General features: G+C 38.3%; 1 protein-coding gene across 1 annotated transcript in view; it reads left to right on the top strand.

Annotated features, from left to right (window-relative positions):
* cdkal1 (CDK5 regulatory subunit associated protein 1-like 1) overlaps nucleotides 1-12,777 on the top strand; it is a 301,229-nt gene that overhangs the window by 261,994 nt on the left and 26,458 nt on the right. Inside the window, exons 13-14 of the mRNA XM_054782535.1 lie at nucleotides 3,292-3,375; nucleotides 8,931-9,095. Coding sequence (XP_054638510.1) covers nucleotides 3,292-3,375; nucleotides 8,931-9,095 — 249 coding nt within the window. The remainder of the gene's footprint in view (nucleotides 1-3,291; nucleotides 3,376-8,930; nucleotides 9,096-12,777) is intronic.

Raw genomic sequence — 12,777 nt, 5'->3', positions numbered from 1 at the left:
ACCTGTCCAAATCAACTGCAGAGTTTCATCTCTTCTGTGGCCGTCTTCTTTCAGCATGCTCACTAAAAGAAATATTTTACCTTGTGAGTCTCCACTATGACTCTCATAAGGGGTCGTTGAGTGCTGTGTGTGAGGGGAGCTACAGATTTATGCGCAGCGTTGGTGATTTTTATGTATATGATAAATTTGCATTGGTTTGACAGGAGGAAGGCCTATCAAATACCCATACTCTTATGTGTGTTTGTGTGAGTGTTATTGTGTACTGCAGTTGTGTGTGTGTGCAAGATAAGGACTCTATAATGAATTCATGAGTGAAAAAATAAAAACTTGTGGGTCAGTAACACAGAATTATGCATGATAAATGGAAGTTCAGTGAGAGGATTCTTTCAGTTGGTCTCCAAACATGGAGAATAATGATAAACAGATAGAACTGGCTTGCGACAACAGGTGTACCACAATGTGACTTTTTTTTTTTTTAACCTCCTTACAAAAAAGTCATTGTAGTGGTCCGCCTCCATTTCAGTTGGGATTGCCATTTTCTATTTGCATGTCTTAAAAAGCCAACAACATGGCAAGGGATTTGGGATGCTGTTTGAGTGACTTGCTCCTTTATTTATGACACAGATAAAAACATTGATTACAAATTCAAAGCCACAGTGCCGTCATTACCCGTGTTATGATGTGGATTAATTAGCAATTAAACTCATGATCCCATAAATCTGTTTCCGATCTGCCATGTACCATGGGATGTTGTGTTGTGGATGTTGATGTAAATTAAAACTCACTGTGCAAAGACATGTTATTTGGTGGCCTGCTATTCAACAGATGGGGTAAACACAAATCTAAATGCAGACACTCAAAAGCAGGAAGTGCTCTAGCAAAGGCCAATTTATATTATTTTGCATGCAAATACACACAAGCCATGTGTAATTGACACAGGAAGCTCATCAAATTTTGATTTGCTGCAGACGTATTTCCATACATGTGATTGTCTATGCAGGGGTGTGTCCATGCATGATAATTCTGTCAGCACATACCTTAAGACAAGATCATTGCTGCTTCCTAGTTGTTTAGGTGGGGATTATATATTATTAAGGCAGGCAGATGCACACATTCATATACATCATCAACAACATCTTTAGTATTCAATCTAAGACTGAAAACTGCTTACCGACTATATAAAAAGCTATGTTTTTTTTACCTTGTAATTATTGGTACTAAAATGATAAAAATGTATGCAGGCAAGGCTTCTTAAAGTACATAGTATTCAAAGTATGTGCTCTCATAAACTCAAGATATAAAGTCTCACAAAGACATCTGCCTCCAATCCAAGTAGCAAATAATCCAAATGTTTGCCATGCGCTGATAATGTTCAAAGGGTTTTTTTCTGCCTCTGAAATTTGCTTTGTTTGCTAAAGCCAGTAATTTATTTGGTCTTTTGGAGCTTGTCAGCATGCTTATGCAGGTGGGGCATGTTTTAGAACACACACATTGCAAAGCCAATGCCCAGACGACGACTCAAGCTAAAGGTTGAAAAGCAGAAAGAAGGAAGAAAGGACAGATGTCTACGGAAATGCAAGTGATAGTGCCTTACTTCTAAGGTCTTCTAAGACATATTGGAAAATGATCAGACAGCCCTGTTTTTATGTATAGGGCTTGTTTGAAATAGTATGACAATACAAATACTGACCACAAGGATGACAGGATATATTCTACCCCACTGCTTAGTTTATGAGGTATAGTGCTATCCAAAATTGTTGGGATTTTGGGTTGATTCCCTGAGCGACATGACCATTTACATTTTTCTCTCAGGCCAAAGTCTTTGGCAACATGTCAGCATTAAGAACAAACCTTAAAAGCACACACAGAAATGCATTTTTAATAAATTCTTTTGAAAAAAAAAGTGTAAATCCTCCTCCCTTTAAAGACCAAAGGGGTTGTTTTCATGGTTGCAATAATTCAAATACTTTCTTTGATTTTTTTACGTTGTGGAGATAACCCAAACCCGAGGGAACTGGACCAAGTTGAAAACCAAAAAGTGTGAAACCACCATCGATGACCAAGAGTTAAATACCACAAAATAAAACTCACACCTATGTGCAGATTCTCAGTCATACAGGTCATTGTAATCCGCAAATGTTGAATTGACGCAACTGGAAACGAAAAGTCCAGTTGCTTCATATAAACCTCTGCGTATTTCCTCTATTTCTATTATTTATATTTTATCAAGCAATAACAAAACAAGATTGCCTACATGCTGATCAGACATTGAGAGAAATTATTTAAAAATGTCTTCTCTTTTCTCTGTGTGGCTCTGTATCCAAATGCTGTACATCTGTTTTTGTCATAAGATCCTGATGTGAGCTTTTGGACATCTGGGCTGGCTTGTTGCCTGTAAAAAAAAAAGTCAGGACAACACAAATTGAAGCCGTGTTTTGTGATCATGCGACACAGACATGGATAACCATCCCAGATCAATTGAGACAAGACTCAATTCTGCCAAAGTTTTTAATAGAAAGTGTTGTACAAGAATAAATACTGTCATTTTATGTAGTTGAAGATGTCATCTTAAGAATCACGGTTGGTTGTATGCTTTTTCCTACTTGTTAGTTACATTTTGTAAGGCCGCTCTGTGCCTTTGCACACTTTGCACACTCACAGTATTATTATATTTCTTAACTCTTGAAAGCTCTTTGAATAGCATATTGTTGAATGAATCGTACATGGAAATGCGAAGCGACCTTGCCTTGACATTGTGTTGTTTTTGATTTTCTGATATCTTGAAGGGACTATTTTCTGTATTTGATTCATAGCCTTGCTTTTTTCCATTTTCTTTTCATCCACTTTTTACATTTTCTAAAGACCAGGGATGAATACTACTGCATGTTCTGAGGCGGGGCACTGAAACTGAAGTGGCTCGGGAACCTTGAGGTTGTAATTAAATGTTGAAGCGACTGTTGGGAAAAGAAAAATGTGGAGCAAAACTTTGATTCAATAGATCATGATGAACATAAACATGTAGTGTAATGGAGGAATTATGTTGGTAAAAGCAATCAAAGCTTGAAAAAAGGTGTAAAATAACCTGATGTAACAAAAGAATTCTCTATAATTTATTGCCAGCCTATGTCATCAGTGGCAAGAATGAAAAAGAAGATATGATTGATTTACAAAGTAACTCTGTTGATCTAACTTTGTTTATTTAGGGGACAAACCTCTGAGCCAGTCAGCAATACATAAAAAAATGGATGTTTCTCTTCAGAGTCATGCAATTTTCTGTTTTTGTGTGTTTAGGTTGGGGAGAGGCAACACGTGTTGGTGACAGAGGAGTCCTTTGATGCCCAATACTATGTGGCACACAACAAGTTCTATGAGCAGGTAAGACAGCTGTTTAAGGCTATAGCCACATTAATATTTAAAAACCACACTAAAAGCCACACTACATATTAAAAATTACACTACACTACATATTTAAAAAAAAAACACACATTTCACCGACTCCAGTGTTTAAAAAATAAAAAATAAAAATCTCCCCAGTTTTAAAAGGAGTTTTAAAAATGTCTGTCTGCATAAAAACACATTTGCCGTCTGTCAGAAGCCTGAAACTGATTTTTTGAATTGGGTTAAAAGCTACCAAGCAAACAGGAAGCAATTTGTAAAGCTAGGAGAATACACATCTGCAAGTTCAAATATTACGTGTGGAGTACCCCAGGGGTCAATATTGGGACCAAAACTGTTCAATTTATATATCAGTGACATCTGTAAAGTGATGAAAGACTTAAAGTTGGTATTATTTGCGGATGATACAACTGCCTTTTGGTCTAGGTGAAGCACACAAGAGCTAATTAAAAAAAGTCACAGATGAATTGGCCATATTAAAAAGGTGGTTTGACAAAAACAGATTATACTTGAACTTAAGTAAAACTAAAATAATTCGATTTGATAATAGCAGAAAGGACACGTACGGCCAAATATAAATAGACGGAGTGGACATTGAAAGGGTGAACGAAAATACATTTCTGGGGATTATAATAGATGAAAAAATGAGTTGGAAATCTCACATCAAAAATATGCAACATAAGGTGGTCGAGAAATACTTCAATATTGAATAAAGCAAAAGTTGTTGTTGATCAAAAATCGCTCCGCATTCTTTACTGTTCTCTGGTATTACCATATCTAACATATTGTGTGGACATATGGGGTAATAACTATAAAAGCTATCTTCACTCGCTAAAGGTACTGCAAAAAAGATCAGTGAGGATAATTCATAATGACAAATTCAAAATCACAAATTTTAAAATTTGCTGATTTAGTAAATTTTCAAACCGCTAAAATAATGCATAAAGTTAACAATAACCTGCTAACCAAAAATGTCATACGATACTTCTCTACAAGAGAGGAGAAATATGATCTTAGGGAAAAACTAAACTTGAAACACTTACGCTGTATGCGAGAACAATGCTAAAAACACATTTCACTATGTGGAATTAAATTATGGAACAAATTGAGTAAGGAACTCAAACAATGTACCAAAATGAGGGAATTCAAAAAACAATACAAGCACTTGATGTTTGCAAAATACAAGGCAGAAGAGTCTTGAACTTGTTTTGTTATGCTCGTCTTGATTTATTATTATTTATTTTTAATTGTGAAAAAATGTCAATAATGACATCATTATATTGTTGCAATACCTTGTCATTAATGTCATCTATGTATTAAAAAATCACATGTGGAATACAGGAAGTTAATAAAATGTACTGCACAAGATGTGGAACGGATGGGGGGTAGGATTAAATAAGTTCTGCCTCTTCCTACTCCTTTTAGACATGTGGAACTGTGAATTTAATTATGTGATGTATTCCACTGTAACTTGCATGCATATTCAACTAAAATTAAACCATAAGCAAAGATACCACAACTGACTGCACATTACAATCATCAATCATCAATATAGTGAGCTATTAGATGTACAATGACGTTTACATTATTTTTGAAATCATTACCTGCTCACACGGAGCTCAGGACCCATCATGAATGTTATTTTAATCGTTCGCATGCGTTATGTGGCGCACGCTCGTGTGTCTAACTCAATTTAAGTCAATAACGTAATTGTATCATTTTATGACTCAAACCAAAAAGCACAAGGTAAAAAATATCCTTAATACCTAAAATACCTTAATACCTAAAAGTAGAAATTTGGCTGTTGATTTAAGAGTATCTTTTTGTGCCTGCTTAATGCAACCATTATGATTAAAGGGATATTTCAGATTTTTTGGCATGAACTTGTATGACATCCCCATCCGCAGTGTAGAGCATCAATGGTGACTTACCCCCAGATTGTTCCTGTGAGCCCAGTTCTGGTGGGATTTTGTTGATGAGGAACATAGCTCCAGTTAGTTGCTGCGGCCACTTTTGGCTTCTCAAAACAATGTGCGTTCAAAAGAGTAATACATTTGCGAGTAATACAAATGCCTCCTCGAAAAAATCAGACATCACAAATCGCTCGGCAATAATTTATCTCCGTTTTTTTATCAATACGCGCTATCGCCTGTCCATTGTAATGTATGTGATGAAGATTATGTTGCAGTCATCTTGTTTACGTATGTGTTCCACAGCGAATAAAGATGCGAGCGTTGCAGCGCTTCATCACATGCACAACAATACAATAGATGTATTACTCTTTTGAATGCATATTGTTTTGAGAAGCCAAACTCTTTACTTAAGTGGCCCCACTATGTTCTTCATCACCGAAATCTGACCACAACTGGGCTCATGGGACCAAGCAGCGGGGTAAGTCACTGTTGATGCAGTACACTGCTGATGGGGATGTCATACCACTTCAAAAAATCCTAACTATCACTTAAACAGTTCCATAAAATAACGTAGGAGGTAGGTCAAAGCGAACTAGCTGTGAATCAATGTTTATAATTGGACTCTTTTATGTCTTTACACTTACAGTAGCAAATAAGATCAGGGGCTTTGCTCTACTGTACATGTCACTGAAATGCTCACTGCAGGTGTCACTAGTTTAAGCTCATATAGTCAATAAAGTAGGTTAGCTGTAATATCACACACACTCACAAATGTGTACATGCACCCTTCGGTGGTCATAAGAGCATTTGGCAGCTGATAGCAGCGATGTGTTTTTGCCTTTTTTTTTTTTTCTTCGAGTACAAACATTAAGGTCAGCCCTAAAGCCATGAACATTCCGTCCAACACACAGCTGTTCATCGAACGTGTCTTCAAAGAACCTCTCTGAACCTGTGAAAAATTTACTTTAAAACATCTTCAAATAAATCAATTTCCTCCTCGCTTTAACTATCATCAGAAACATGTTTGAAGTTGTGCTTTTTATTAGCAGGGAGGGTAGGGAATGGCAATAATTTTCCCCTCCCTTCTTGGCGCTCTCCCCCTCCTACCTACTTCTGCTGGCTATAAACTCTGGTTGCAAGTGTCGCTTGCTTCATGCATGCTTTTACGTGAGTGCACACTTCATGCCTTCCGTGTGTGTGCACTGACTCCTTAAGAGCACAAGCTTTCTGCTCGTACAGTGATCCCTCGAAAGTCAACCACAATCCATTGCCTTATTCCAGGGGTGTTAAATATGATCACACTGAAAAACCAAAGGATGCGGGGGCCACTTTGATATTTTTCTATATTTTTTTTTAATACTGCAAAGAGCTAAAAAATAAATAAATAAATAATAAAAAAGTATGTATTATTAAGCTGTACATTTTACACTTTACTATCACGTATTTATAAATTATTACTGACTTTGGGGCAATGAGATGTGTTTCCTGTGGGGAAAAAAATGTCCTATATTTGGAGGGAAAAAAAAAAAACTAAAAATTTTAACCAAAAATCCACGATTTTGCCGTGACACGAATGCTGTTTCACAAATATGCAGGGTTTCTCTCTAATATATATTTATAGATAAAGCCTTGTGTTATTAAGGTATAATTTCAGCGTTTTGTTTTGAAATTGTGCCTTTTTGCTCTATTTTCACATTTTTTTTTTTTTTTTTTTTTTTTTTTTTCTTGATTTTATTTCTGTAATGTGCGCCGCAGGTCACAACTGGTCCCTGAGCGTCATATTGGACACCCCTTCTTTAGTCCCTTTTGTCTTTGATTTATACGTACTGTATATAGAAAATAATGGTAGTAGAATAAATCTACTTCAGGGGTCACACTTTCTCTATAATCAAACTCTGAAAATCAAAAATAAAAGCATGACAGGTGTTAGTTTTTGGATTTTTGCTCTACCATAAAAAAGGTACACTTCCAAGCTGTTTAAGCATAACTGTACTTTGAATATCCTCCTGATACACACAATACCTTAACATTTTCTTTGACCTTTTGTGGCTTTTTAGCAGTCAGGTTAAGAAAAGAAGACTATACACCAGAAGTTACGACAATTAGTTAGAAAGTGAGACATATTTTGGACTCCTCATTATGCATTACACCTTTATAATAATGAAAGAGAAAGAGAAATGAACTTGTTTTCTACATCTATACAGCCAAAAGCTCGACCAGCGTACTGGAATGGATGTGTAGATGTGTTAGATTTTTCTAATTAGTAGTGAAGTAGCATAGTAGGATCAAAAAATGAAACAATATGGCTGTTGATCCCTGAGGAGTGGACACACTGAGGGCTGGAAGCAAACAAAGAGAGGTCAAAAGTCAGATGAGTGGTGTGATGGGAGCAATGAAATGGAGGTGGAACGGATGTGGGTGGGTTGTGGTAGGGAAGGAAAGTAAGGAAGGGGAACAAATCACTCGCTCTCACTTTTACACCATCAGATGGATATCTAACCTGACGCTTATAACAGGCAGCCGCCCCACCTGTGTGTGCGATGAAGTGAGGGTACGAAGAGGAGGAGGAGGAGGAAGGGTGGTGAAGGCTTCCTTCCAGTGAAATAGGACAAGCTCTTTCATCATTTAATCTCCTTTTAATGGACCTCAAATGACCCTCACCTACACACATGCTATCGCATACCTCCTCCACAGCCACAGCCGCCTTTTCACCTCTGTCTGCTGGCTGCTTGCTCTCGCCCACACTCTCTCTCACACACACACACACGCACACTCACTTCCCCAGTGTGCAGAGCAGCAGGTGTGTTGATTGGACAGGTGTGGCGCTGGCTGGTGTTAGTTGCTCCAGCCTCGTCTCCCTCGCCTATCATATTCCAGCCACTGGATAAAGACTGACAGATTAGTACTGAGCCAACCTTAATAGTGCTGCCACAGCAATAACACCGCCATCATTTCACTTCATCCATTCTTTTGCATTATGATTAAACCGACCACAGCTTGGTCTCAATCAACACACAGTCATCTGTTTTAGTGAATTAGGAAGTACTGTAATTTCCAGTGTATACAACGCACTGGTGTTTAAGTCGCACCCTTTAGATTTAGAGAGAAAAGCAGATTTGCCGCACATGTCCACATAATAAAAAGACATATTGTGGCGAACACAAGTCTGTGGGGACCAGGCAGCTCTTTATTTGACAGGAGCCAATCATGAGTTATGAGAAAGCTCACAACGAGCTTATCAACCCATTATATCATTACTCACTATAACAGTCTGACACACGGTGATCTTTGATGTAAAATCATCACACAGCAACTTAACACACATAAGGTATACCCTGCGACTACATGTATGTGCGTAGTAAACACATGTCATTTAATTCCTGTGATTGCTGCTGTTGCGTATTAATGACAGTGGCCACCTTGCACAAAATGTAGAAGCAGAATGACTCCATATATGAATATGAATATATATATATATATACTCAATCGACTCATGGCACAAATGCTCTGTTTGAGCGCAGGTGAGTAGTACGCTGTTAAAGTTTTTGAAATAAATAGTCAGGGGTCACTTAAGAGTCTCGTCCAGCCACTGAATGATTTATCATCTGTTTTTATTTGCAGGTACTGGTGCCCAAGAAGTTAGAGTTCAAGGGGAAAATGATTGAAGTAAACATCTATGAGGCGGGAAAACACTTCCTGAAAGGACGACCAATTGAAGACAGTAAACCTTTCACTCCCTCCATTGCAACACCCTTTCAAAAAGGAGAAGTGTCTGGGCTGATGCAGGTAAACAAATTGACACAATATTCTTTTTCATTTTTGTACTGTCGCACTGCATATTCAGAAAAGCTTTTTTTAAAAAGCTCTTACATTTCTGCAAGTAGTTCAGTATTAAGCAGTTTTCTCTCAACCAGCACATATTGTTTTCATCAACTTTTACGGTCAACTTTATTTAGTATAATGGGCAGGTTCATAGAGCTTCTAGCATTTTAAACTGTAATTGATTCTGATGTATTCCAATGGTTATGAGTAATCTGAGGCAGTTATAACAGGAATACCACCGTGCTGTCAGTCAATAAAACAAATTGTGTGTGCATGTTTATGTCCAACTCTGGAACAACAGCCACTGGTAAGTCGTAAGATAAGCTGTGACTGGATAAACTGGCTCTCTCTCTCACACACACACACACATGCACAGACTTGCACAGACACGCACAAACACCATGTTAATGTATCTGTTTCAGTGCATGTTATTTTTCACCGTGACTAGCCGTAGCTTATAGCTCAGGACATTGAGCCACAGAGCAGAATATGATACACTTTCTAATTTCACACTCCATCAACCTTTACTGCCAGACAGCCAGAGTAGGGAGGCATAGAACAGAGGCAAAGAAGGGGGCGCAGCGATCAAGGGAAGACAAGTCGAGAGAGGAAAAGAAAGGGAAATGAATGGCAGAGTGGCCGAGTAAGAAGGCATTCACGTTAAGCCGAGCGACAGGTCACTCTGCAATGAAAAGTTCAGTGGAGAAAACCTTTTAAAGTTGCTTCTTAAAGTCCACGGCCCATCCGACACGCACTTTCCCCCTTCACTAAATTCACCCACACATGCCCTCTTTCAAAATACATCCTCACAAACCACTCAAGAATTTCTTCTTGACTGTATAGAATTACATGCACTCTCTTTCCCCACGGACTCTTACGTGAAGCTTCTCACACTGTGGAAGAGTAATACTACTATACACAGCCTACTTTTGCTAAAAACATTTTGTAACATTAGTACGACTAGTCTTGACATTAGCACACGTTTTCAAAACTTTCTGTAAGCATTCCAAAACCCTAAAGTAAGATTAATGTCTACATCAACAAATGTAACCGTTGAATTGTATTGAATCATATCATTTGTACACAGGGGTCACCAACGTGGTGCCCGCGGGCACCAGGTAGCCCCCCACGACCACATGAGGTGCCCGCAAGCCTGCTTTTCATTCAGGTTTTCAGTTAATAATGAAAGAACAGTAGAAAGAAATGCATTCTGAAATACAAAATGTGAGTTGTGGACACCAGCATTTTGTTCATGTTCTGGTAAAATAAGCATATTTGCTTTGTTTGGGTTTAAAATAAGCTCTGAAAATAAATGTTACAAAAATGAGTAGCTCTTGGCCATTTTCATTTTGTAAAAGTAGCTCTCACAAGGAAAAACGTTGGTGACCCCTGCTGTATCGAATCGTGATAAATCGCTGTTTTTAGAATATGCACTCCCCTCCAAGAGTGTATAGTTTTTTAATCGTATCTTAACCCATCTGTCTAGATGCATGTCAAATAGTTTACCAGAAAGAGATTTACATCCCTATTTATTATAAAAACTTATTTCTATCTGTGATTAATTGTCATTAATTATGAATTAACTATTGGCAAAATGTGACTAATTGTGATTAAATATTTATATACATTTATGTACATATACATATTTTATGTACATTTCAAATTGTTTTCTGCATGTAAAACTAAAACATGTTTTGTGTTAACATTTTTTGCATTCTGGAACAGATTAACATTTTTTTATGGGAATTTTTTTTGGGGTTTGAGTACTTTTCGGTTAGAATTGTCAGACCTTCTGAAACGGATTAATGACGCCAACAAAGGTTAGACCGCGTATGATATTATCTGTTGCCATTTTTATGGGCTTCTCAATTACTTGCGTTTTTTCACCATTCACTGGTGAATAGCGGGGATCTACTGTACATGCAAATGGTATCACATCCAAGCACTTTTCCCACGAGAAACAAGAACCTGCCCCAATTTTATTATTTTTTTGTTCACAACTCATAGTGGGCCGCACGGTGGTCTAGTGGTTACCATGTTGGCCAACACAGTAACAGTCTGGAGATCAGGAAGACCTGGGTTCGATTCTCCCTTGGGCATTTCTGTGTGGAGTTTGCATGTTCTCCCCGTGTGTGCGTGGGTTTTCTCCGGGTACTCCGGTTTCCTCCCACATCCAAAAACATGCAGGTTAGGTTAATTGGTGACTCTAAATTGTTCATAGGTGTGAATGAATGATTGTTTGTCTATATGTGCTCTGTGATTGGCTGACTACCAGTCCAGGGTGTACCCCGCCTGTAGCCCGAAGTCAGCTGGGATAGGCTCCAGCATGCCCCGCGACCCTAATGAGGAGAAGCGGTATAGAAAATGGATGGACAACTCCTAGTCCATCACAGTCTTTAAACCTGGTCTCGACAGTCTAAGCAGGCATCCAAATTGTCACTTCTTAATCTATGTTTTATAATTTAACATTATTCAAAGACAAAATTGGGCAAGTAGTCGAAAGGGCCTGAAATAATACACCATTTTGTAATTGTAATGATAATATTTGATATATAAAGTATGTTAATGTATGCCATAATTGTGTAGTGTCTTGATGTGCGAAGAGTCGTCAATTCTCGCTTTTGCATGTCACAGCATGTCGACATTGAACACATTATTGTACTAAATGATATTCAGTGATGCCACTGATGATCTGACACACAATCCCTTTAGACCTGCACTGTCACCTCCCAATGACATCACTGTGGCACTGCAGCACATCAGTAATAGTTAAATGACCTAATGGCATGGAAATCTAACAATATCTACACACACACGCACCACACACTGGCAACTGTGCCCTCTGTTACGTGTGAATCTGGATTCTTATTATATGTCATGCTTGTGCACTCACACTCACACTTTATAGTATGTTCACATTGGCCTGCCTATACATATTTGAAGACCATCTATTATCAATCAGTCTCTGCGTGAGTCCACCACACACTGAGATGTGTGTGTGAGTGTGTGACAGGAGTGAATAATTAGACTTTCACCCCCGTGTCTTGCAATCGTGTCTAAAATTACAGGCTTTTGGCAGCGAGCAGTAGACAAACAGAAGAAAAAAAGAGGGGGAGAGATGGCGTGATGCATCATAGGAGCATGATAGTTTGCTTGATGATAGTACTGACTGATTGGAAAGGCAGATCAACCTTCCAACGTCTTTCATGTCTATCCTCCCAAAGTAGAACAAAGTGAGACATCTGTCATTTTGAAGCTGCAAAAGGAAATGATTGCACACCAGCCAGCTTTCATACAGATGTGCATGCGGGCAGAGCAAATAAGGACTGGATCGATGCTTGGCTCTGCTGCCTGTGCAATGAAAGTAGATGTCTAAGTACGGATGTAAACATGTGAGGAATAGACGAATACAACAGATACATGTGGACAGTCAAATTAGAGCTTCATATCAGAAATAAACAACAGCTTCAATCGTTGGAGTTCATAGTATAGTTTCAGCTTCTGAGTTCCAATTTCATCTCGGACCTATGTGTGGATCTTCCATGTTCTCCCCATACTTGCATGAGTTTTCTGTGGGTCCTCCGGTTTCCTCCCACAGTTCAAAAACATGCGTGTTAGGTTAGGCGGAGGGTCTCAGTTGTCCATT

Source organism: Dunckerocampus dactyliophorus, chromosome 7 (genome assembly GCF_027744805.1).
Source record: "Dunckerocampus dactyliophorus isolate RoL2022-P2 chromosome 7, RoL_Ddac_1.1, whole genome shotgun sequence".
In the NCBI taxonomy this organism is placed as follows: Eukaryota; Metazoa; Chordata; class Actinopteri; order Syngnathiformes; family Syngnathidae; genus Dunckerocampus; species Dunckerocampus dactyliophorus.
Note: the sequence above shows the minus strand (reverse complement) of the source record. Positions and strands in the feature narration are given on the sequence as shown.